At 35.6% G+C, this 24,574-nt stretch overlaps 1 protein-coding gene across 5 annotated transcripts in view; it reads right to left on the reverse strand.

Annotated features, from left to right (window-relative positions):
- The window catches only part of rims1a (regulating synaptic membrane exocytosis 1a), a 114,484-nt gene that overhangs the window by 13,840 nt on the left and 76,070 nt on the right, over positions 1-24,574 (reverse strand). For 2 of the 5 annotated variants that reach the window (XM_088933835.1, XM_088933834.1), the window contains exons 10-17: positions 24,141-24,300; positions 23,774-23,896; positions 22,336-22,398; positions 17,467-17,556; positions 12,846-12,917; positions 9,624-9,736; positions 6,964-7,079; positions 6,596-6,756 (exon numbers count right to left, since the gene is read on the reverse strand). In XM_088933835.1, the coding sequence (XP_088789961.1) occupies positions 6,596-6,756; positions 6,964-7,079; positions 9,624-9,736; positions 12,846-12,917; positions 17,467-17,556; positions 22,336-22,398; positions 23,774-23,896; positions 24,141-24,300 (898 nt within the window). Of the gene's footprint in view, positions 1-5,847; positions 5,921-6,595; positions 6,757-6,963; positions 7,080-9,623; positions 9,737-10,531; positions 10,715-12,845; positions 12,918-14,904; positions 14,980-15,668; positions 15,747-17,466; positions 17,557-18,458; positions 18,573-20,986; positions 21,065-22,335; positions 22,399-23,773; positions 23,897-24,140; positions 24,301-24,574 lie in introns of those variants that run through there. The other 3 variants (XM_088933837.1, XM_088933838.1, XM_088933836.1) reach the window with 3 other exon arrangements.

A 24,574-nucleotide genomic window follows, 5' to 3' on the forward strand; every position in this document is an offset into this window, starting at 1 on the left:
CACTGACAGAGATATCTGTCCACCCAAAACTGGAGTGGTTAACTCCTTGACTGAAATACAATGTAACATGTACAGGTACAGATTTGTTTTTATTTCTATGTGTTTAAATAAGTGAATACCTTTGACATTTAATGAAATGATTAAGTGAAATTGCAACTGAAAACATACTGTACATATGGGTCAATGAATAAATATACTGTATACAACACAGAGGTCAACTGTCGTTTTTAATGGCACATCACTATATTTGACATTATTGATTAGAATTCTAGTAATAAATCCGCCTGTTAATGTTATATTGCTTTTTGTCTGGGAGCGCAAAGAAATGCCTTTAAATTGATTAACTGAAAGTAAGGCAGACAAAAAACCAAACACTCACCAGTTTTGTGTTTTGTATCCAAATCATCCAACACAGTGAAATCTACATTTTAAAAGTATACCAATACCATTGTTGCATTGATGTTTGACTTGAGACAGCCCCAACAAAACCCGACTTCTCTCAGCATGCAGCATGCATTTCTATTTCATTGTAAGAAATAGCGCAGTGTCTTCTAGTCGCTGTGTGTTCGCTTCTGCACAAAGACTGGGGTACCTAAGCTTCTCACGGTGCCACTGGCCTTTAGCGGTATGGTAGCTGTGACTGGAAAGGATGCCTTCCTCTCCAACGGTGCTGTGCAGAATTCTGTTGTGGTTCTCAGCCCCTGTGGCATTCTTTTTTAACAAGGTATCTCATGAATACTAATAGATTCCAAAGTAGTTTACACTTGAAGTAGATAATGCAATAACATATCCTTGCTACTCCTTTGCATTGATTATGACACAAGATCTGGAAGTTGGCAGACCATGCAGATTTTACAAAGAGAACTGAACTACAGTACAAATGATCATTTTCTAAGTGAATGGTGTGTGATAAACCATATTATTCTAATAAGGAGATGGCTATGGGTTACTGCCTCTTTTTTTAAGAATCACATCATGTTTTTCTTTTTCTCACAGTAATATCCTGAAAAATAAATAGGAAAATAATTTTAGGTCCTCTGATTATTAATGTCACGTCTTTATTGCTGGAAAGTGTAAGGACGATACTGGGACAGGTGGTAATACCATGACTGTCTGTTCTTTCATTTCTGCTGGGGGGATCCAGCAGCTACAGTACTTCTCCAATATGAGAACTCATGTGGCTGTAAGCTGTCAATAGTTTAGCTTTAAGCAATGGTCAGTGAAAAAGACAGTGCTTGATTTTTAAATAATAACTAAGTGTTAATACAATAAGCTTTAAAACCAATTGGCAGTTATCAGAAAGTTCTACCAGAAAACCTATTTTTTTCACACTAGATTTTTGATTGAAGATCAATACCTTGCAAGTTTAATCACATTTCAATCTATATTTATTTGTCATGGAAGGCATTTGTTCTTAATGAAGTAGTCTGGAGAGCATATGCCAATGGAAAATCTATTTACTGGCAGTATTTTGCTCTTCAAGGCTCTGTACTGCCAAACAGTAGTACTTCAAATTCCTTAAGGATAGAAACACTAATTTAATCCATTTTGTGACAGATTATAAGAAACAATAAGCTAAGCAAAAAAAAAAATATTGCTTTTACATTTTGTTTGTTCTATAAGTGAACACCATACAATAAAATAAGGCTTCAAGTTGTTGTTAAAATTAAATTAATTTGACTCACAAGCCCAAAATGGACTGAAAACCTTCTAAATGTTATTTTAGGCTCTGACATATGACACATACAGTATGTCATGTACAATTTATAACAAATGATGTAATACAGTCTATTATAAAGTATAAAATACAAGAAAAACACACTTCCTGATACAGCATGTCACAATTAGAAGTTCATAATATGACATACAGTATTATATGTTAAACAGCACTAGAAATGAAATGCAGGAAAGGAACCCTGCCCACTACCATATGCCCAAAATAAAAAATAATTGCTCTCTGTAATTTACTGAATAACTAAAGTTTGCAACTTCTGCATATGTACATTACTTTATATGAGGAGTAAAAGGCAAGCAAAATAGAAAGGCATACCTAAACCTAAAGCAGCTTCACTGAGCACTATGCATGTCTTGTAAACTGAAAGCAGCAATGTCTCCTTTAAAGAACACATTGCATTTGCCTAATTAATACCCCTGAAGAACATCAGAACAAGCATTTCAAATTGTGGAAATGAATTAACCTTGCGGTCACCTTTGTGTCGCACTGTTACAACAAATATCTTCATGGGTTATAGCATATATTTTGCTCCAATATGATTTTTACAGTGGCATATAGGCTTTTTTGCAGCATGTCAAAATAACTAGATTATGGCACCCATGCTAGAAGATAAATTATACAGTTTTTTTTTGTTCTGGGTAATTAATCATACTTTGTCACTTTAAACCTTTAAATTAGAGTTCTCAGCTCTATGGAAATGTGAACCAGGCACCAGTTGTGAAATTCAAAGTTTCAATTAAAACATGAAATAACAATAGTAACCTTGTATGTGAAGGTTTCTGTTGTTGATTGCGTGTTTAAAATAAAAATTGCAGAAACAGGCACTCTCTCAGATAATGAGTTAAAAAGGTTTTGAAAATACCTTGCTGTGTAGGTGTTTTCAGAGATATCAATGCCAAGGTGGAGAACCACAGAACAATTATTACTAGAGCTTTTTGATATAATATCCTGAATTTTGTGATTATCACTAACAGCACACTTATAAACTTGTTTTAGCTTAAATTAGTCATACATTTGCCAAAGAATGAAGCATTGCACTCAAAATAGAAAACTTTAAAAAGTTATTGCCAGATCTATAAACAAACAATTTTAGTTAGGCTTTTTTTGCTGCTGCCATGTGGGTTTTTACGCAAAAAGCTAAAAATAACTTGAATATCTTGTTTCATTAAAAAAAGAAAACTATCCCAGTTAGGGATGTTATGACTACAATCCCATATTCCCAAAATGCTTCTTCAAAGGCAATAAGGGGATTACTGTATATTGTTAAACTGTACCTGTTGAGATTATAAGGTTATGTCAGTTTTTCTCCAATACCTTCCATTGGTATTGTCTTCTAATGCTGTGTATTTCTGACTTACAGTACAAGAATATGAATCATATGCTTGTCACATTTGTTACATCTATATTTAAAAATCCATGTCTGGCCTACATTCCTGAAGGGTTAATGACATACAAATATTTGTTGCAGATGCAAATTAAATTCTAATTAAACTGCAATTAAGAGCTCTTCAGTAGGAACTAAACTGCACTGTCAAAAGAAAAATCTACAAAACTAACTAATGGAAGCCCATTGCTGACACTTCAGTTATTGTAACTAAATATTTGCAGTCTTCATCATGATTCAACAGGCCCATTAAGGCTCAATATATTCACACTACTGTTATAATACAGAACAAGCTATGAAATGTAAACATTTAAACTTCATCCATTTTAACTGTGTCAAAGAAGGCAGAAAGTGCAGTCCCATATCTGTGAATGTATGAAGTTGCTAGTTCGAGTATTATATCTGGATTCTGTGACAGAGAGAGAGATTTCAAAATTTCAAAAGCACACTGGAAACTAACAGAAATGGTAATGGCAAAACTTTCAAAACTGGAAAATAATATTAGAATGAAAAGCTCCAATTTTTCACTCTTTATAGCGATTGACCTTGCTACGGTTATTCCACTCAGTTGTGTACTAACATAGAAAGCAAAGGAAACACCTTGATTCCTACAATAAAATCAGTAAAATACTGTATCTACACAGATGCTTCACTCTTACAAGTTGTGAATAACACCTCTATGGTAGTACTATAGTACATTACTAATCATCCCAGAACACCATTATTTAGCTGTCTGGGATCCTAAGTGTTACCTTTGTACAAGGCTGATTAAATGCATATTTTAATACATAAACTTACAAAACATACAAACTTATAAAATTCTATATACAGATTATGTACAGTAACGTGCAAACGTATTTATCTCCTGCTACTAATATCAGATTTGACTGATTACAGTTTTTTTTCAAATGAAAGGTTTATTGAAAACTGTAATGATCAAATTGAATACTCCTAAATGTGAAGGAGACTGAGTGTCAGCAAAACCTGAAAAGAAGATATAAAATGTGAGATTTACTGATTGCATAGATATTCAAACCCTTAAGTCAGTATTTGGTGGAAGCACCTTCTGGTAGCAATTGCTGCTGTTAACATTTTTTGATTGGTCTCTTATAGCTTTGCAGAAGTGCGATTATGAAATTGTGACCATTCTTCCTGGCAAATTGCTCCAGTTCTAACATGTTTGTTTGGTATATTTACTGCAATTGTCAAGCCTTGCCATAAATTTTCTATTGGATTAAAGTCAGACTTAGACTGCAATTTTACTCTCTTCTCATCAAATTACTTCAGTGTGGTTTTGGCTGTGTGCCACAGATCATTGTTTTTCTAAGATGTGAATTTGGTGACTCAGGAAGGTTTTCCTCTAGTATGTGCCTCTACTTTGCACCACACACGTTTTCCTCAATCCTGACAAGCTTCCAAGTCCCAGCTGATGGGGAGCAGCCCCATAACATGATGCTGCTACCACCATGCCTGACATTTAGGATGGTGTTGAATGTGTGAGGTGCTGCATTGGGATTGTGTCCGACATAATGCTTTGCCTATAGACAAAAATCTTCAGTTTTTGTCTTGTCATACCATAAAACCATCTTGTTTGATAAAGGCTTTTTTCTTGACTCTCCCACATACAGGACATTCTTATCAATATTACTGATGTATGAACAGTGGGAGTCACTGTTCATACATCATCTAAGAAATGGAAATTTGGAAATCTTTGAAAGCTTTCAGAGTAGCACCTAACCACTAGTTTTTGCCTGCCTAGCTTTTCAGTTTGGACTGTCCTAGGTTATGTCCAGGTGGTATGATATACATTTGACTTGTTAGCTTCACTGTACTCTAAGTGATAAGTAACCTTCTCCAAATCAGTGCTTCTCAACCACTTTATCCCTGATTTTTGAAAGCTCCTTGTCTTCAGGGTTGGTTTACCTTATCACTATGTGAGTTGTGGCTTCAAATTTTACAGTATATCAATGTAACAGACGTTAGATCATTTGTAGTCAAGTTAACCATTTACATCACACACAGATAGAGAGAATCCCACAAAGTTTGTAACCTTTCAAACTATGCTTTCACCTGAAGTGATTTAGGGATGCTGCAGTAAAGAAAACAGATACTTACTGTATGCAATTGTAAATTCTTCTATTTAAATCTAATTTACATACTACTGGCATTGTTTAGCTTCATCAGTTTGTATAAATTGGAGATGTTTGAATGTGTGAGTGCATACTCAGACACGAACAACTTGTGGAAACTGTGCAGAAGGGTGAATACTTTTGCATGGCACTGTGTTAAAATAACATTTGGTTAACAGGATGTAAAACATTTGAAATTACTCAACATACAGAGTGAATAAATAAGGTAAAACTGTTAAAAATAAAGACGCTATTCAAGGCTACGGGAAAGAAGGCCAGACTTCAGCTAACTACAGGGAGCAGGACACTGGGAAGGGCAGTGGGATGTTAGGAGAGGCCAGATTCAGAACACATTTGTGCCTACGAAACTCACATAAGCACCTGAACATTAATGTCATTAATGCTGTGCTGCTAAGTGAAATTGCACTAAGAAATTTCACTAACTTCTTTTATTCAGCATTTTCGTGAAACATTTGACGCATGCTGAGGAGCACTCTAAACTTCAGCCTTTACGAGGCATGGAGCCAATACGACTGGGACTCTAAGTTGCTAGGCCAAAATATGTTCTGAATCTGGCTTTGGGTGGGGGAGACCTTTACCTCATGTCACCCGCAACTGAGTGTCGCCTCCTACTCAGGTCTTCTGTACTGTGCTTCCTTTCAGTGTGTTCATGCTTTTCCTCTCTGCCATTTAACTCCCATGAAATCCTTCTCTCTTTTTTCTCCTCACCTTTGCAGCTTTCTAAGGACTTTGACCTTTTCACGGCACGGCACAAAGGCATGCAATGTTTAAGTAATATCATTCACATGAAAAAGAATAAATAAAAACAGTAAACGAATAAACAAAAATAAACAGTGGCAAGGAATCCTGACTCACAAAGTTGGGTTAATATACAGTTTAAACATTCCATTTCTTCACTTCATCATTTTCTCCCTAAAATTAAAGCATTACCTAAAAGTTCCTGTAAGCAGTAAGGCCTGTGATTTTGCTTACTAGTATTTTTTTGGAACATAAATTGAAATTTTACAAGATTACATAGTACACATTCACATTGAGTCACAAGACCTTAGATGCAGAGTTGCAGATTTGCATTCATTAAAATGACTAAGAATGCAATAGCTGGTCCTTATAGTGCGCCAGTGGTGTAGTGGTATTATGCTGGCGCATAAAAAATGATGCTGTTGTCTATGTCAGTGTCCTGTCTGACTTGTTTTTTGTATTTGCACCGTGGACCGGGAGGAATGATATTTCGTTCCACTGTATTCTTGTATATGGCTGAATGACAAATAAACGTGAACTTGAACTTGTCTCTAATGCTTGGTTAAAGCTGCCGAAAGTGGATATTACCTGATTCTGCCCCTGGGACGCTCGGATTGTATTGACATGTAGCTTGTGCTACTGAGGCGAGAGGCACTGCTGGTACGAGAAATGGCTGACACGTCACTGATATCGCTGTCCGATGATCTAGTGGACACATTGTCACAGCTCCTGTGCTGTTCTTTGTAAAGCTGGAAAGCAGAGAATGACAGACTTTGAGATAAAGACTGGTCTTCTGGAACACGACATTCTCCTCCATCTCTGCCACGATGCAGGCAAACAACACGCTGGTCTTAACATTTAGAGGTTCCTCTACTGTGTAAAGGCCCCGTAGAAATGTGTTTAGATGGCATTTTTGATTTTTGGATTTTTGCAGGTGTCTTTTGGGGTTCTTTTACCTCACGCTTCGTCTTCAGTTCCCGCTCAAGTTCCTGACTGGAGCTGGACATGGCGGATGTCTTGTAGGAATGTACTTTCATTTGCAGCTGTCGTGCGCGTTCCTCTACAGCAAGAGCTACAGGAAGTGGGAGAGTTTGCAAAGGTTTTCAACTTGCAATAGATTCATTCACACAGAAATCAAAACATATATTAAGTACTAAGACAACATGTGTGGTGTACAAGTCATAAAAAACAGTGCAATTTACATTCATTTCAGCAGGGATATTAGGTTTATACGGCAGTGAGAGGGCTGGACTGAATTGCACAGCACTCATTTTAAAGTACAGTTGGAAACATCTGGTGCGAAGGTGATAGCCATGCAGCAAGCAGTAGGACAAACGAATTTCTCCTCTAAAGATCAGAATTTTCTTTGCTACATCTACACAGCATATAGCACTGGGTATTGGGAAGCTAAGTATTTTAATAAAAAAGGAGAAATGCATTGTTCTGTTCTGGAGTCCTAGGGTTTAATAAAAAAAAAAACACAAAGCATATAATTAACCCAACAGTTGCAGACTTCTCGTTTTATAAGAAGTTTTGATCAGGAAGATGTTTCAAGATTACCTTTTTGATCAGACTTGCTATTTACTTGTCCTTCAATGACATGGAATTTAGAGAATGAGGGATGCATTGAAAAGACAGAGGAGAATAATGATACATGTCAAAAACTGATGCCACTGGGATGGGCAAAAGAATCTGCCTTGTTACTTTGATGTACAATGACTGTTCATTGCCAAATGAAGCTTTATATTGCGGTATATAAATCAGCCATCAGGCCAAACAGTGCGCCTTTACATGTGGAAATCCACCTTCATGCCTTAATACATACATATATATAATATGTTAATTTTTAAGCTTGTCACAAGATAAAGCATTTCCATATACCACTGCTGTAATAAATACAACGATTCTGCTTCCAAACATCTAAGATATGTCATACTCAATGAAAACAATAACATCACAACAGATCTGTGGGTCTAGCATTTTGTAAATTAACTTTTACACGGTATAAAGTAGTAAAAAAATCTAAATATATTTTATGACAAAGCCAACTATTGTATTTTATATAGTGTAATAATAGTGAGAATTTTAAAGTTACTTGACCTAAACTACAGTATGATTAATTTGTTGGTACAACTGTTTAGGTACTGTATTAAGACATTATTTGGTTTTATTAATTTAGAAGACTGAATTCATAAAAGGAAAGTTTCTTGTTCAATATTAAAGTGCAAAAACTTTAGGACTATAATCCCATTACAATCACTATAATTTGGAAGTTTGGTAAAATGTCCATATAAACCAAGAAAATGAATGAATAGCGAATCAATAAAGGAGTCAGAAGGTCATCTGCTTTTCATATAATATTTAACTGCAACGCAATTATTGTGGCTTATCTGGGGTTATAGGATCCGAAAGATCATCTCCAGCTACCTTTTGAAAAATGCACAGCAAGTCCAGTAGGCTGTGGGGAATAACGAACACTTTTTCTAACCAATTAGATAGAAAATTAAAATGATTGTAAAGAACATGACTCCAACACATTCAAAAATGCTACTGTACAAAAATGTTGCACTTATTGTTTGGGGACCAAGCATCAAGTCTGAATAAGTAACACAAACCTTGACTAAATAAAATAACTTCAGAACCAGGCAGACTAACCCTGATATGAAGGCAACAATTATTTTTATTCAATTTACAACTAGTGTGATACTCTTATTTCTTGCAAGGTGCCATGAAGTTGGTTGGCATGCATGTCTGAATTGAAGAAAACATCGATCTTAGTTTTGTCTGTCTCCATTTTGGGTCATACTGTATGGTTCTGAACATTTATATATGGAGTTTTGAACGAAAGATTGGGAGGGGATTAAACCCTAATCTTTCCATCTTCCGTTTGTCTACCTATCAATGTTTCTTATTAAGTCACATTTGAGTTTAAAATCAAGGGGGGGAAACTCCGCCCCATCTTCCCTCTTTCAGCAGCTCTGTGGCTCTTCATATGTTATGGGGTTGGGGAGTAGTTCTGACTGTGTCATCCTTACAGACAGGCTGTTGCCCACTTCAGTCAGGTGAGTTACTCCAATAAAGCTCAACTACTCAATCATAACGTATCAAACTGCATCACTACATGTTGGTATTTAATTAAAAATGGCAAAATGTTGGGATTACTGCATCATATACAGCTACTTCCACTGATATTACTTTTAACTCCTACTAATTATCCATGTGCTGTTCGTTTATTCAAAGCATTATTACTCACTTATACAGTAGAGTATTTTACTGAGGCAATCAGAACACAGTACTTTGCTCATGGATACAACAGCAGAGCTCCAACTGGAATTTGAACCCACAATCATCTAGTTACAACTGCAATTCCAGAGCTCTAACTGCTGCTTTACACTGGTACTGAAAGTAACAGTGATCTGCCTTTATTTTCCATATCAAGCTAATCCAATTATTCATCTTTCACACAAATCGAGGTTTTCAAAACAATCTGATTGAAAGAACCTGCACAGTGAAAAAAAAACTTTTCACCCCATGTCTTAACAAAGCGCTACGTAAGCATTGCAAAAATGGGTAGAGCTGCTCTTCTTTTGGGTTTGCAAACAGTATCCCACAGTACCTTGCTCTATGCTGCTGCTTTTCACTGGGACCTGCGGAAGCTGCCGTCCTCTGCGTCCTGATAAAGGTGTCCCGCTTGGAGGAGACTGAGATGGGCTGCCATGCTGATGTGCTCTGTGGATATGGGGACAACAAAGACAGGCAGAAACAAGACCTGTAAGCGCCTGTCAGAATCAAATGCAATGCAAAAACAAGTGTTCACTAGCACATGTAATTAGGAATAGATATCATTTGTATTTACTACCAAAACGATGATCCACATCCAAACCCTCAGGAGTTTATCCATCCAGAGTTGTGATTTTAATAGTCAGTTTATTTCTTTTCTCATTCTGCTTTTCTAAAAACTGTCGAAAATGTTCCAGAAGACATTCTGCAGCTCACGCTGTTTCTCTTACCTTTGCCATGCAAGAATATGGTCCTGTCTGCTTTCAATAATGGTCAAAACATGGTTGTTTCTCACAGTGAAAATAAACCTAATTCTTTTTTACTTACTTGTGACATTGGACAGACACAAGAGTTTTTTTTTTCTCCTCCAGAACTATAAAAATAATAACACACAGAGACTGTACTGCCTATAATTACTTTAACCATAGAAGCAAAATACTGAAGGCCGCCAACAACAGTAAATAAATCCCAGACAGAGACTAAAAAGCAGTTAGGCATGGGAGAAAATCACCAAACAACTTGGAAATAAGGAGAGGGGTCTCAGAAAGCACAGGTTTCCAAAAGATGTAATGATAAAAGGTGTATCATTACCAGGAAACCAGCAGAACAACTGGACACCGTGGATTTGGGGCCAAATGTAATCAATTCCAGAGAAAGAAGGAGGAGATGCACTCAGGAGTCAGTGAGGCACAACACCAAACAAGGGAGGCAGACAGCAGCACTTCACTGCACAAAGAATACCACCTGTGCATCAGGGGGGAGGCAGGGGCTGACCCGCCAGGAGTAATCTGATAGACAGATCGGAACATTCGTTCACTAGGCCGCTCGCTCGACCTGGAGCGGGTCGGCTTCCTCTCTTTAACGCTAAGGTGATCAGGTGATCTCGGGGCAGAAGAGATTCCCCTCCTACTAGATGTTAGCCGCTCTCTACAAACAGGCGGGAAAGAGCAAAGTAAAAACAGCGCAGTAATTTATCGACATGAACACGGCTACTGCCGCACCAATAAAACAAATAGAAAAGTCATCATTCCTCAGCTCGTCGAAGTCCAGGATTTATTGTTCAGATTTTCAGGTGAGTCTGACCCGGAACGCCTTCAATTTCAATTAAACCAGCAATTCTCTAGATTACACCCTCCTTCACATTCCAATGCTGTAATTTCAATTTAAAATCTCAAAAAAGCATAAAAAAGCAGATATTCACAATATACTGTATACTGCTGCTGTCATATTATGTTTTTATTATTTTCTATTCAAACATTGATGTCAGATCTGTGTACTCAAGGATTGTGACTTTGTAAGCATATCTTATTTACACAAGAAATTAACACACACACGCTCTGTTTGCATACTGTATTTAACAAATATTCAACAATACTATAGTTTATTATAGTACTAACCTCTAAAATATACAAAAGTAACAGAAATTAATTTTGAAAAAGTGTACTTACAAATATTTTAAGTTACAGAATTAGGAAAACAGAATAAAAAATATTTTACTGAGATGAGATAAAAACAAATTTAAAAATAGAAAAGAAAAAAGAATAATTGTCCCCGAGAAAGTAACACATAATCCTCAGGTGTAACATACTGTACAATATGCACCTCATAAGACATTTCTGCACTGCGGTGCACGCATTGGTTTTCAAAAACTTTATTTTCTATTTTGTTCTGTTATTTTCTTCAAAACTCTTAAACTGTATATCGCCAACATTTCGGAAAGCTTTGTTGAAGAAAGGCATTAAATCAAATCTGCCAAGTTTCAATTTCTGTGAATTCTGACCAGTTTTATCCAGAACTGAAACCTTACATTCTAAATACATACTGTATACACACTAACATCAATATCACAGAGTACATATGGGAGTGCATAATTCAGCATTAAAACAAGACCAATAACAAGATCAATAAACAAAATATTTTAAAGCACTATGATAAAACTCAAGATAATACCAAAAAACCGAAACAACACTAAAAATGTACTGCTATTTTTTACTTGTGTAAAGTGCTTCCATCAGGTCAAGTATACATACTGAACAGATCAGGGCAATGATCCATATTTTCAAAGAACACACAACTGGAATGCTTATTATCCAAACCCTTTTTCATGCACATTTAATCAATACCGTTAAACTGAAAGTCCAGATAAAACATGTATAGTAGATGAAATGTCAAAAGAAATCTACAAATTCCTTTCCATTCCATGCTTATCCAATGTGATAACGATCCAGCATACACATTCACAGTTGCAGTTGAACAAGAAAATAATGCACATAAATCATGCTTATGCATTTTTAAACATGGTGCTCATACTTGGAAATGTAATAAAAAAACAGAAATAAATTATTAGCACGGTATACAGATATATTTTTAGGCCTCATAAAAGTGTTAGTAAAAGCATCCATCTAAGCAGTTTTAAATCCAACCTAGAAAGTACCATCTGTGATCTTCTGGGGAATTTATCCTGACCTACAGTATGTAAATGATCTGTGTTTAAAGTTCAAAAAACAGTCAGAATAAAATATTTACAAAGTAGTGCTGGCATTTCAGCTTGTGTGACCATCAACCTGAATAGTGCTCTTTAATGTAGACAAGCTTGCCAATAGGTGTTTGTTTAGCTAGCTTGCCTACCATGGGCAATGGAAAAAATATAACCACTAACATTTCCTCCCCAGCCAAGAGAATTCAGATAAAAGTACTACTGAATTTCAAATGGCATTTCTTTTGTATTTACACATTTCAGAACTTTCTGATGTGGGTGTTGCTGAAATCATCTTAAACTAAATGTGCATGTACTGACATCCTTAATTTAAAAACAGACTCATTATTTAACACCGAAGTTCCCAATCCTTTAACACCACCACAAGAATGTTTTGAGAAAATACAGTACAAGCAAACACACTTATTGTTCTTTTTAAGGTAATCTGAAATGAAATGAGCATGAGTGTGTTGATGACTTACCATATTACTAGTTTAACCATTAAGAACTTTTCTGAACAAAAACTCTTTAAAAGCATCACTATGTTATCACTAGGAAAATGGAGGCCACAGTTGATCCTACCTTTCACTTTCAGGTGCGCTGTTTTTTCTACTATGTTTTTGAGAGCTAGACCTTTCCAGTGTTCTTGACTGCCTGCAACATGGGAAGTGACATGGAACAAGAAAAGAAAAGAAAACAAAAGTGAAGAATGTGGAGATGGCAAAATGGAAAAGAAGCATTACGTCAAAGGTTAATGGAAATAAATGAACGCCTTCGTCTTTAAAATCAAAAGAAAAAAATTTGTCTTTGTCAAAATGATGCATACATCTCTTGGTTTAGTGTTATTGATCTATGCAGTGAATGATGATAATGCTTAGAAAAAATACAACTGAACAGCTTCCATAATGCCAACCGATCATACTGCCAAATGGCACAACGTAAACGAGAAACGTAAAACCTTCTGCGCAAACTGGACAAAAGCAAAGTTTTGAAAGGTTCAGAAAAAGACACTGCAGATCACTACGATTTTGATATGTTTTGATGGACAGCAACACCACACAGCTAACATTTTAGTGAGCAGTTTAGACCTGCAGTATATTGTAGACTCAATACAGGAACTCAAGGAGCCATCCAGAAAGCTGAAAAATGTCATTTACAATATATTTGGAAAAAACAACACCACAAAGAGGATTATTCAGTTTTGATAATATTCAGATGTTTTACTCTATATTTCCTGCATGATTGTTTCTTGCATTTCCTCAGAGTGCAAATTTTCTGTTACTACTCACCCTGTAGAAGGGCTTTTGTTAATCAAATGACTAACAAATGATGAAATAGTAGAAAAATAGAAGAGGTGGATATGTCAAGTGAAAGTGGCAATGAGGAATATGTTTAATCTCAGGTTAATGTGAAAACCTACTGGTTTATTCAACATATTTTTAAAAATATAATAATAATATATAGCCTGTTTGAAACTCTAATGGAAATATAACCAGGAATGCTTAACCAGGAAAATCAAAGTGCAGAGTTTCTTTGAAACGTGTGCAATATGGCAGTAACAGTGAAAGGATAAACCCTTTAATACCACCAGCCATCAAACGAGACTCATAACCAGTGACACCAGGTTGTCTAGGACTTTTTATCTGGACTCTAGAAAGAGGTTTGGAGAAACGTTGTCTGTAGATATCACGTTTTGTCAACAACACAGTTCTCTCTGTTGCTGCTTTATTACCAAAAACACTGGTATTCATCTTTATATAAAACAGGAGAATGAACCTGTGAGTATTTTTTGTCTACAATTAAGAAACTGCAGAAATTCCCAAAAGATAAAATATATATTGAGTAATGTTTATCTTCATTTGAAGTCTCTGACCAAGTCTATATAAATATTGGCGTATACAGTATAGCCGTTTTAAAATTAGCTTATTTATATGATGATAAATCTTCATGATATATGTTTTTGACTTTTACTTTTGTCATTGCTGTTGCTGTGCTTTGCTTCACAAGATAAATACTGCCGCCTTTGTTCTATGTGGGCCGCATGGAGGAAATGTGTCTGTTTTATCACACAGTTATGTCTCATGTGCTGCAGGATATTGTGCAAAAATGTGACATTTGAAGATCTAGTGAGTCTATATTAGGAGATGAGATACTTTGTAAGAATTTAATGAGCACAACGCAAGATTTTCTGCACAAAAACCTACGATGAGACAGGAAGAGAGCACCACATCTTTCGAAAGTCTTTGAGATAAGTGCTTCTGATATCAAAAACAAAACAAAACTCACTCACCTCCCCCAACCAGCACACACACATACACAGTTTTATCATCACAATTAGGAAAAGGTAATCATTATTTGCACTTAATTAGAGGTTCTTTAAAAATAATTAAAAGCCATAAATGCACAAAAATAAACAAACCATTACAGATCCCCCATTTCAATTAGCAAAGCTAAACAAGCCTGTACAAAGAATTCAAACAGCTGGCAAATCAGTTAGGTCACTTTACCCGTACATCCACAAATACATAAATGCAAACCTTTAACATTTTAAAAGGCATTAAAAAGTTATCTCTAAGCTATAATGCTAGCAGATACAATGCTTCTGTGTGTTCTAGTCACCCAGCAGTGTGCATGGAGGTACCTCTGCAGTGCCCCTGGTTTAGCACTGAGGTGGTTTATAGTCTCCTGCTTAGGGACAATAGGCTCCAACATCCAGCTTCGCCGTTAAAAAGGAAGAAACATGGAGGTGAATGGGGAAAAGGGTGGAGAAAACAAAAAACACACAAAGACGGTTACACACAATGGGGATGAAAATGTATATCAATAGCACAACATTTCAGTGCTTCCCTTTCATGAGTATTATTGCTTACTTGCCAGTCACAATCATTTCTCTTTCCTGCAATCACTATCTAGTAATCTTTAGAATTTAATAAACCCTTAGCCCTGCTTCAGGAGTAAGAGTTTCTTTAACTAATTAAGTAGTAAAATTACAAACTATCCAATATCCTATTCATTTTTTGAACATACTGTTTTTTTTACAAAAGGTTGCAGGATATTTAACTTTTTAAGAACCGGCATGATGTGAATTTTTATTCCCTGGAAGCATTTAGTATTTACATTAATGGATATGAAACCAGGACTTGTGAAACTCTAGATATTTGGGTACTGCTGTACTATTAAAATACATTAAAGTGAACTACATCTACTAAAATAACAACACAACCTAAATAACAGAGATCAAGATGATGAACTGCAAGGAAGTGTTAAGACAAATGGTGGATTCTTATGTTGTATACGCAATCAGGGAGAACAGGGGACTACAGTCTAAGTTGTTCTACTGCTAAGAAGCTACAGTATGCCAGGCTCTACTGGGGACCACAGAGCACAGGAGGACTGTACCAGTACCTGTCGTCCTCCGGGGAGGCATGCTGGATTAAAATCCTGGGACTTGTAGGTCGCCTCCTAGGCAGTGACTGAGAGGATCTATCCATGATTGCCCCATTGACAAGATAGGAAAGACAGAATGAGTTAGGCTGCAGAGTTCCAAAGCACAATCAGATTGGGACTGAAGGCAATAAAACCTGCAGCAACAGTTTCCTAAAATAATTTATTTTCTCCTTTGAAAATCGGAACATGGCTCTGGTGCCGCAGAGCTACTTAGCCACTTTTGTCTCTGGGCAGCAGAAAGGTACATGATGACGTAATAGGGGTTATGCTTTAACTTAGTTCCCAAAGGAAGATCTAATGTCAAGATCTCCTGGGCTCCCAAAAACCTTTGACATTTATAAGACTGTCGAAGAGCCTGCCTTAGGTCAGCCAAGAGGAAGCAACCAAAGCTAAGAGCGCTTTAACGTGAATTAACAGAAGAGGTATTTCATAAGAATCACTAACACAGGAACATAAAGTAACACAATAATTCAAAATTAAAACAGCAAGGGCATTGACAGAAACTTTTAAAGAGAAAAACAACATAAACACAAAAATCAATGACTGGACACATAAGCACAACAAAAACTAAATACAAATGAATGCAGAAATGTGGACCTATTAACTTGTCAGTGTTCAAACAGCAATGAGGTCACAGATGCTGTATATTAAAATAATAAAAAGCACTATGCAGACTAAACTTGCAAATGTGTTGCAAAAACAAATAAGATCTTGACATTCTTTAGATTCAATCTCAATTTTGATCCAATAATCTAATTTTTCAAACTGAATAATGGTGTTATCTGGTTTGAAACATTAGATAATAGCAAACCCACAGCTTGCCACAGGGACAGTTCAATGATATATGCTATACTTTGCACTAAGAACAGCAAAAAAAATCATTTTCAAAACCTTGTAGCTAGGCGTAAGAGATACGATATTGTACTTTCTGGTGATAATGTGTATTTATTTTAACCACTAAAATAAGCCATAATTTCATCTTTGAAACAAATTGATGTTTTGCTTTGAAATGCATTCTTAATATAAAATTACCATTATGCAAAATTCTCCATATAATGAAAACAAAATAAAAATGATCACAGCAAAGTGCTTATGAACACCATACAATAACCTTTACAAAACTTCAGAAATGGTACTGTAAACTGACTACTGCAATTTTAATCTTCTAAAGTGCTTGGAGGCCTTATTGGAATGTCACTTGATGTAGCCCTGGCCATAAGATGTGTGCAGTAGCTTCATACTGCAAAAATGATTTAGAACTGATGAAAACGATGATTCTTCTAAATTTATAACACATGCAGTATAGCATGTACTGTAGGTCTTTTTTAATTATATGCTTAGAACACATACAGTACTTAGCTCAGCTATACTTAGAGAGGCATAATATAACAAACATAAAATGGGGCAAAAGGCATTTTATTGTTACAATATTGCTAATGTGGTTATCTACCAAGTTATAGTTTAATTGCAATGCAAATGATATTATAAACATAACAAGTAACTCTATGGAAAAAACGAAGAGGCAATAAGACAATCTTATCCAATGTGGTGGATGTAAATAGCCGAAGTGAAGTGTGTGTACATTCTCTAGTCATTCCACTTGCATCATGTATAGTATCTCCATTTGAAACTGACTATACTGTACAACCACATGAACAAGCCCACAGCCAGTGCACATCAACAAAGCCTACTGTATTACAAGCAAGAGAATCACCAGCACAAGTAAAAATAAAAAAGAAAAATCTTTTCTGTGTACCTTTCTCGTTCTGGTGAATGGAAACTAGTATCTGGTCTCAAACAGTTGGTACTAGCACTTCTAAGCCTGTCAAGAGAGGGCTGGAGGTCACTAGTGCCAGTACATTGCATCCAAAGGGTGGTAGAGAAAGGAGAAAGAAAGGAAAACAAAAAGAAAACCATGTTAGATACTAAATCATAAAGGACATGTAATCTTAACACATGATAAGAAAAAACAATTATGAGGCCATTCCAGATGTTAAAAGAAGCTGAAATGATTACTTCTAAAGTTGTAAGCTGAAACCTTTTGAAATCAAAATATGGGATAGCAAAATAAAGACTATACAATGAAATTTCAGAATTCAAGCTCTTATTTTCAAGAGCAGGCATCAGGAAAGTTAAGTATCTCCTTACTCTTTATAACTAAATAACTAAGCACACTGCTTCTAAAATAGCTGAGACATGTAATTCATTTGAGAACAGTAAACCCTGCATAACAAAAGATTAACAAAAAACTAGAGAGTAAATTCAGAAATAGCATGTTTTCAGCTCTTTTTTAATATGTATACTTAACTCCAAAACTTTGAATGCTTCTTTCATTTTTCATTATTCAGGCAATTTATTCATTTTTCAAATATATTTCAGCAATCTGACAGTACAGCTGTGATCCAAGATGTATTGCACATTATTATTAGCACAATAACTGATCACGAAATTCATAACATGTTGTTGTAAACTCTATAGTTTGTCCTCACACTCCGTCATATTTACTTTAAAATGATTTCAATAGTCAATGTGCAGTAGCCTAAATGATTAACTACACATAAAGCAGATATAAATCTCAGCACTCTATGGAAATAAACTGTGACATTTAAAATTTTCTTCAGTATATGATATGTACAGTATATGATGTAATCAGTCAATTCAAAGTGACTGCATAAATCACAATTTCTGGGAAAAGGACAGGACAATTATTAAGCATGTTTATTTTTGTTCATTTTCTCTGTTTCTTACCTACTCATGATTTCATCTGTGAATCTCAGAACTCTTGTGCTAAAGGATGTGCGAGGCTGCGGTGGATCCTTTCTAAGCAGTGACTTAGTCTTTAAACATGCAGGCAGAGTGGAGCTTAACAAACAGAATATATTACAAAGTGACAAAGGCCATGCAGGGAGAACACATGCAAAACTAAAACCAGGTAAACAAAGTGTTGTGACATAAAAATAGAAAAATGTAGAACCTTTATGGTTTATCTGTAGATAGTTCCGAATCTTTTTGTAATAAATATTTGCCAGGGAAATAAGTCCTTATTTTACTATAAATTGTCAGAACTTTCATTTTAATTAACTTTTTTAGCCAAGAATGATAAGCCAAACAGAATCAACTTGTTTTTAAAAAAATCCACAGAGAAACCACTGGAATAAATGAGAGCAATTCTTTTTCCTGTTGTTCTGTTTTGCTTATTATACCAAGCACACATTAGAGTGTGTGTTTCTAGCCAAATTTCCACATGCGGTTAAATGTCAAGTTCAAAAAAATAATTATTACATCCTAAAAGAAGCAACTCATCTTCTACAGGACACAGATTTCAAGCAGCAATATTTTATCTCCTGAAATGGTTGATTTGCCAGTTTTCTAATTATGAACAGTGCACAAATGCTAATGTAAGGCAGATACAGGCAGTCAGTCGCATGAAGCTTCATACAAACTAAATATGAAGATTCAACACTCAATAAAGCTATAGTAGTACTTTCTATCCTGCATATTTCAAAAGGATTTAGGACCCTTTTTTCAATGCTGTGTCTACGGTAGTCTGTGAAGTACATGATTGACCTGCTCCACACAATGTTTGTAATAGAAACTATTCCAGAATATGTTTTGGAACTGACCTATTAGATTATCTACACATTACTATATGAAAACAGAGAAATTACCAACTTCTTGCTACAACATTTAAAAAAAAAATACTGTAATTCAGAATCAAACTAATGTAACTACTTGCAGTATGAATATGGGACCTTGAGTATACAACCAGCAGTCCTCTGTAGAACCAGCTATTCCAAGAGAACCAGAAAAGCATAGACTAAGCTCAACACAAATCTAGCCTTGTGGCTGCGTAACAGGTCATCCAGACACAAGAAATATGAATTCCCTGTAGGTCTCTATTGCTTCTGTCCCAGCTCATTACAACAGAACTAGCAATTGTAAAGTTAAATTGTTAAGTTCACAGTCTTATCATCAAAACAAAACTAGTTTACATAGACTCCCAAAAGAGACTATGTAGATTTTTTCAAAGCTTCTCAGTCTGGAAGCCAATTATGCTCCTAACTTACAGAAAGTAAAGGTTTAAAGGTACACTTTCTGCAAGACCCAACAATGATGAGATTAAAGAAAATGCTGTATGTGTACAATATATTGTTATCAGCATCTAGTTTATCATGAGTTAGAAACAATTTGAGTAAATTTCAAGATGAGATAATTAAGTATAAAATTTAAGCAGCTGCCATGAACCAATTCTTCTAGAAACACCATTCTCATCTCTTTAATTCGATAGAAAAGACTGCACAGCAATTTATTTGAGTGAAGGATGTGTTTTGGCTCCACAAGAGACCATGATTGTCATACGATGTTTTTTTTTTTAGAAACTAGCTATGCAAGAAACAAGTACAGTATTAACTCCAAAAAAGCATTGTAGCTTATACTGTAGCAATTTCCAATTAATTTGTACAGTTTCAAAGAAAAAAAAAAGAAGTAGGGTAAATAAGAAAGATCATGGTCTAACAATTCTGTGCTCAAGGCTCTGTAGCTCAATAAATTACTTCAGGTACTGTACAAATCCTTAGCGAATGATACATGATTCAGTTAACAGAACAAATGTTTACCTTCTGTGATGGGTATAGCTATCTATGATACATAGTTGGAAAAGTGTAAAGATTGTTATAATTCTGTTTCTGTAAAACCTATCAGGAACCTGAGGATGAAACATGGCATGCCATCAAAGGCAATGTGTAATGGGAAAATTAGAACAGCAAAAGATTTCTCCTCCTTAATAGTTTCATTTTAGCTATAGGAAATAGCACTTTTTATATCTTTGAAGCAGTAATATAAATAATCATAAAGTTATACATTTAATTAAATATTTTCTGTGAAAGTCTGGGATATTAGTACTGTCTAATGTGTACTAGGTGCCTCTGGACAGGAAACAGAATAAACTCCATCAACAAATACATCAAAGAGAAAATGATTAGCTTAAGATCACAAAAACAAAGTAACTGTATGAACAGAAAACATAACCCGTGAATTCATTGAAACTGGAGAGTTGCCATAAAGCGATGGTAGAACTCAGCAAACAAGCAGCTTGAAAGTGCCAAGTCAGTAACCACAGAAAGAGAGTGATGTGAAATGAAAAGAGATTTACAGGGAAGAGCTGGGAAACATGGGGCAGCTGTTAGACAACGACGAAGTAAAGCAAGGCACAGAATATAAGGAATAGTGGGTGGGGTGGATCACTTGCCTCCCAGTATGCAGTTCTGGCTCCTTACCTGTATATGTTCCTGTGAATACCATTCACTAACAACGGCATCTTTGGAGGTAATGTTTTGCTGTATTTAACTGAACTTCTTATGTTTGCCAGCACACAATCGCATGCAACAAAGAAAGCAAAACAAAGCAGAAGCATGCAAGATAAAAAAGTGACTTGGGTCACTAAAAATATATTTTACAAAATGTAGATAAATGTAGTTCATTGATGTTATTTTGATTGTTACGAACTATGCAAGCATCCAATTCATTATAACAAACTCAAAGTAATGCAATGGAAGTTACAAACCAATACCAAGGAATAACTATAATGTTCAAACAAAGCAGCCTAGCCATAGCTGACATACAGTATTAGCACACCACATACAATATGACATGTCAAGGACATTTCCAAGCCACAGTTTGCACTGGGCTCTGAAAGAAGGGGAACAGCGATCCAAATAACAAGACACTCAGACTGCAAACTTGAAAATTAAAAAGCCGTGAAAGTTCCCAGTGAGTTCCTCTGTCTTTATTTCATAAACAGAGTACACATTACAGAAAACAACTTCCATAGATAAATCATACTAATGACTTCTTCATAATCTTAGAGTATTTAAATAGATAACTAGATTTATATTAAAAAACGCAATTGGATGATTTTGAATTGTTACTGCAAATGTTCAATTAACACTCGGAAAAATAGACAAAGATGTCTAAATATCCTGAAATGTTTGACAAGGCACTTACAGAATATTTTTTGAATGATTACATTTTCTGCCAAATAACCTAAAAAAGGTCTTTTAAGTGCAATTTACTTAAACACATTATCAAAAGACAAGAAATATGGTCTTTTCCATCAAGGTGGCCTTTCTGTGTAATGTAGTCATGGCAGACGTGTGTATTGGAATGTGAATTTAGTGATGCAAAGGTCTAACAAATAAAAATAACAAATATGCATTAGCTTTATTAAGCACTGTAAATAGAACTGAATATTTGTACTCACTGGATACTTCACATAAAGCGCCAAAAACACTTATATATCATACAGTATACAGTAGTTTAAATCTTTCATTTCAGAGAATTTTTAGCTTTTGCCTTATTTTCTATAGAAGGCATGTATATATTATTGCAGCAGAAAAGTAAAGGAGTCCATGAAAATTCTGTGTTGACAAAATTTAGGACAACCACCACAGAGAGAATAAGCAAATAAAAAGGAGCACTTAAAAAATGTCTCAATCAGAAAAACATAAATTGATTGGAAATGCTTGTATGAGATTCCAAATGCAATATGCGCCAAAATAAAATAATAAAAAAACACAACTAAAACAAAGGAAATAAACATTGTGAGTTCTCAGACTCTCAGATTTACCTTTTAGTATGCAGGCACTCTGCACTTCTCCCTCTCTTTGCTCTGGGCAGCATGAGGAACTCGCTGTGTTAATAATATGGATGGGGTAACAGAAGAAAAATGAAGTAACCAAAAAGAAAGGGAACAGATGTATAGTTGGTGACCCAGTGAAAATGCAAAAGAAAAGGCAAAACAAATAAAAGAAATCTAACGAACTTTTGTTAGGACTTTAAAAGCACAACTCTAAGAATATGGCCAAACAATGTACGGTTCTTATAAACTGACATTGTCTATACTACAGTAGCTATTTCAGAAGCACTGGAAAACTGCACAGGTATTTGTTAGGTCTCTGGTGAACTAATGCTTTCCGCATATCAGCCTTCTCTAAAACATGACCAAATATGAGACTTCTTGTTCTTGCTGTCCTATGTTTGAAGAAAGCATTTCAATAAAAAAGTAATCCACACAACAATACCATATACAGTCCGTACTGTAGGAACTATTAATGTAGATGAGACTTAAAGTACAACAGCACCTTCTAGTGGATCTTTAGTTAAAACATTCACAAAGGGTGCTGCAGCTGGCTACACTAGGAACTTATTTTTTAACCCCAGATAAGATCTAGAGCGTTTATTGTGCAACCTCACAAGCCATGGCAACAGAAGTGCTTCTAGTAGAAAAACTGATTTTATAATTAATTTGAAAATAACCCATTAAAAAATGTGCTTCTTTTAAAATGTTAATCATAAGTACTAAAACGAGCAAGATGCATATTTACTGAGACATTGTGTGGGTGGAACAACTATTTATATACTGCACGCTTGACAAAGAACACTATCATATACTGTAAACATTTTCATCACGGTGTAAACCAACATAAATCAGTATTTCCTCCATTTTTAATCTACAGTACCTCATTGTCCTTATGCCTAGAAATGCATATTTTTTACTTAACATTATTTTGGGTTAAAAAAATAAAGTAGTTTTCATATCAAAAGCTCCAAAATGTGCACAATTTTTATTTACCTTTGACTTAAATTCAACTTTTCAATCATAAGAAAAACATTTCTATTTTTGTGCTATTTCAGTCATGAACACTGACTGTGGCAGGCTCATGTGTATGCAGCTACTGAAATCAATCTTAAGGGACAAATCCTTCACGATTTGTTCTTAAAATGCATAAAGTAAACCCCAAAGTGTCAAAAAGTTACAAAATACTGCATATCGCACCCTATAATTTTCATTAAGTATTACACGCAAAAATACCATATTCTGAACTGTGTAACTACATTTGTGTCTTCTTTTATATTCACTACGTCATTTTAAAATTCAATGCTCACCTATAATAAAGGTACAGATCTACAGGCTTGAAACAGTAAGTGGTATTTACATTCTGAGAAGAATATGAAAAATAACTTCAGAACGTGACACATGCTTTGCACCGAAACCAAAAATTTACCTTTCCTCTGGAAAATACTGGCTGTCCCCATCTCTGGACCTGCGATCATCCTTACTTCTAGAGGCATCATGGTATCTTGTTGGGGAACGAGACTGTCTTGTCTGATGAATTTCATCTAAACTCCTACGACACAAAGAAAAGACAAAGATCTCATGACTGAGCAGAGAGAAATCATAACACAGAGGAACAGAAGGTGTGAACGAGTGGAATTACTGTTTTGATGTATGAGTTAGGAACTATAAAGACAATGAAGTCCCAAGAGCGGACATTAATTAAAGGGAGCCTGAGTTGTTTTTCTCAGACATTATATAGGTGGCAGAGGGGTGCCCACTACCCAAAGCAGTCAAAGGCTAGAGCAAATGCTTACCTCTGTAGTGGCACACTTGGTGGTCTGGACCGGGTCCTGCCCTGGTCATCACCGCGATGAGGAGAAACGGACCGCGAGCGGTGGTGCGCCACTCTCTGCTGCTCTGGCACAGTGAGGGTTGTAGATTTCCTTTCTTTGCTGCTAGACCTGCATTCTGCTGCTGTTTGCCATTCAAAACAAGACACATAACAGAAAAGGGCCGGTTCAAACCATTTGTACGTGGCAACCTGCAGCAGCACCAACTGAGGAAGGACGCATCTTCGATTTTATTGGTTCAGCACTACACATAACATTCACTTTAATGAGAGTACATTTTGTCATGCGGAAATCACGTTTCCCTAGGCTTCTGAAAAGCACACTGGATCAAACATGCCAAAAAAAAAAGAGCTGACGGTCAAGTGTCGTCCCTTCTACATTGTGCATGCAGCTCAAAT

Source organism: Atractosteus spatula, chromosome 15, assembly GCF_055471065.1.
Source record: "Atractosteus spatula isolate fAtrSpa1 chromosome 15, fAtrSpa1.hap1, whole genome shotgun sequence".
NCBI lineage: Eukaryota > Metazoa > Chordata > Actinopteri > Semionotiformes > Lepisosteidae > Atractosteus > Atractosteus spatula.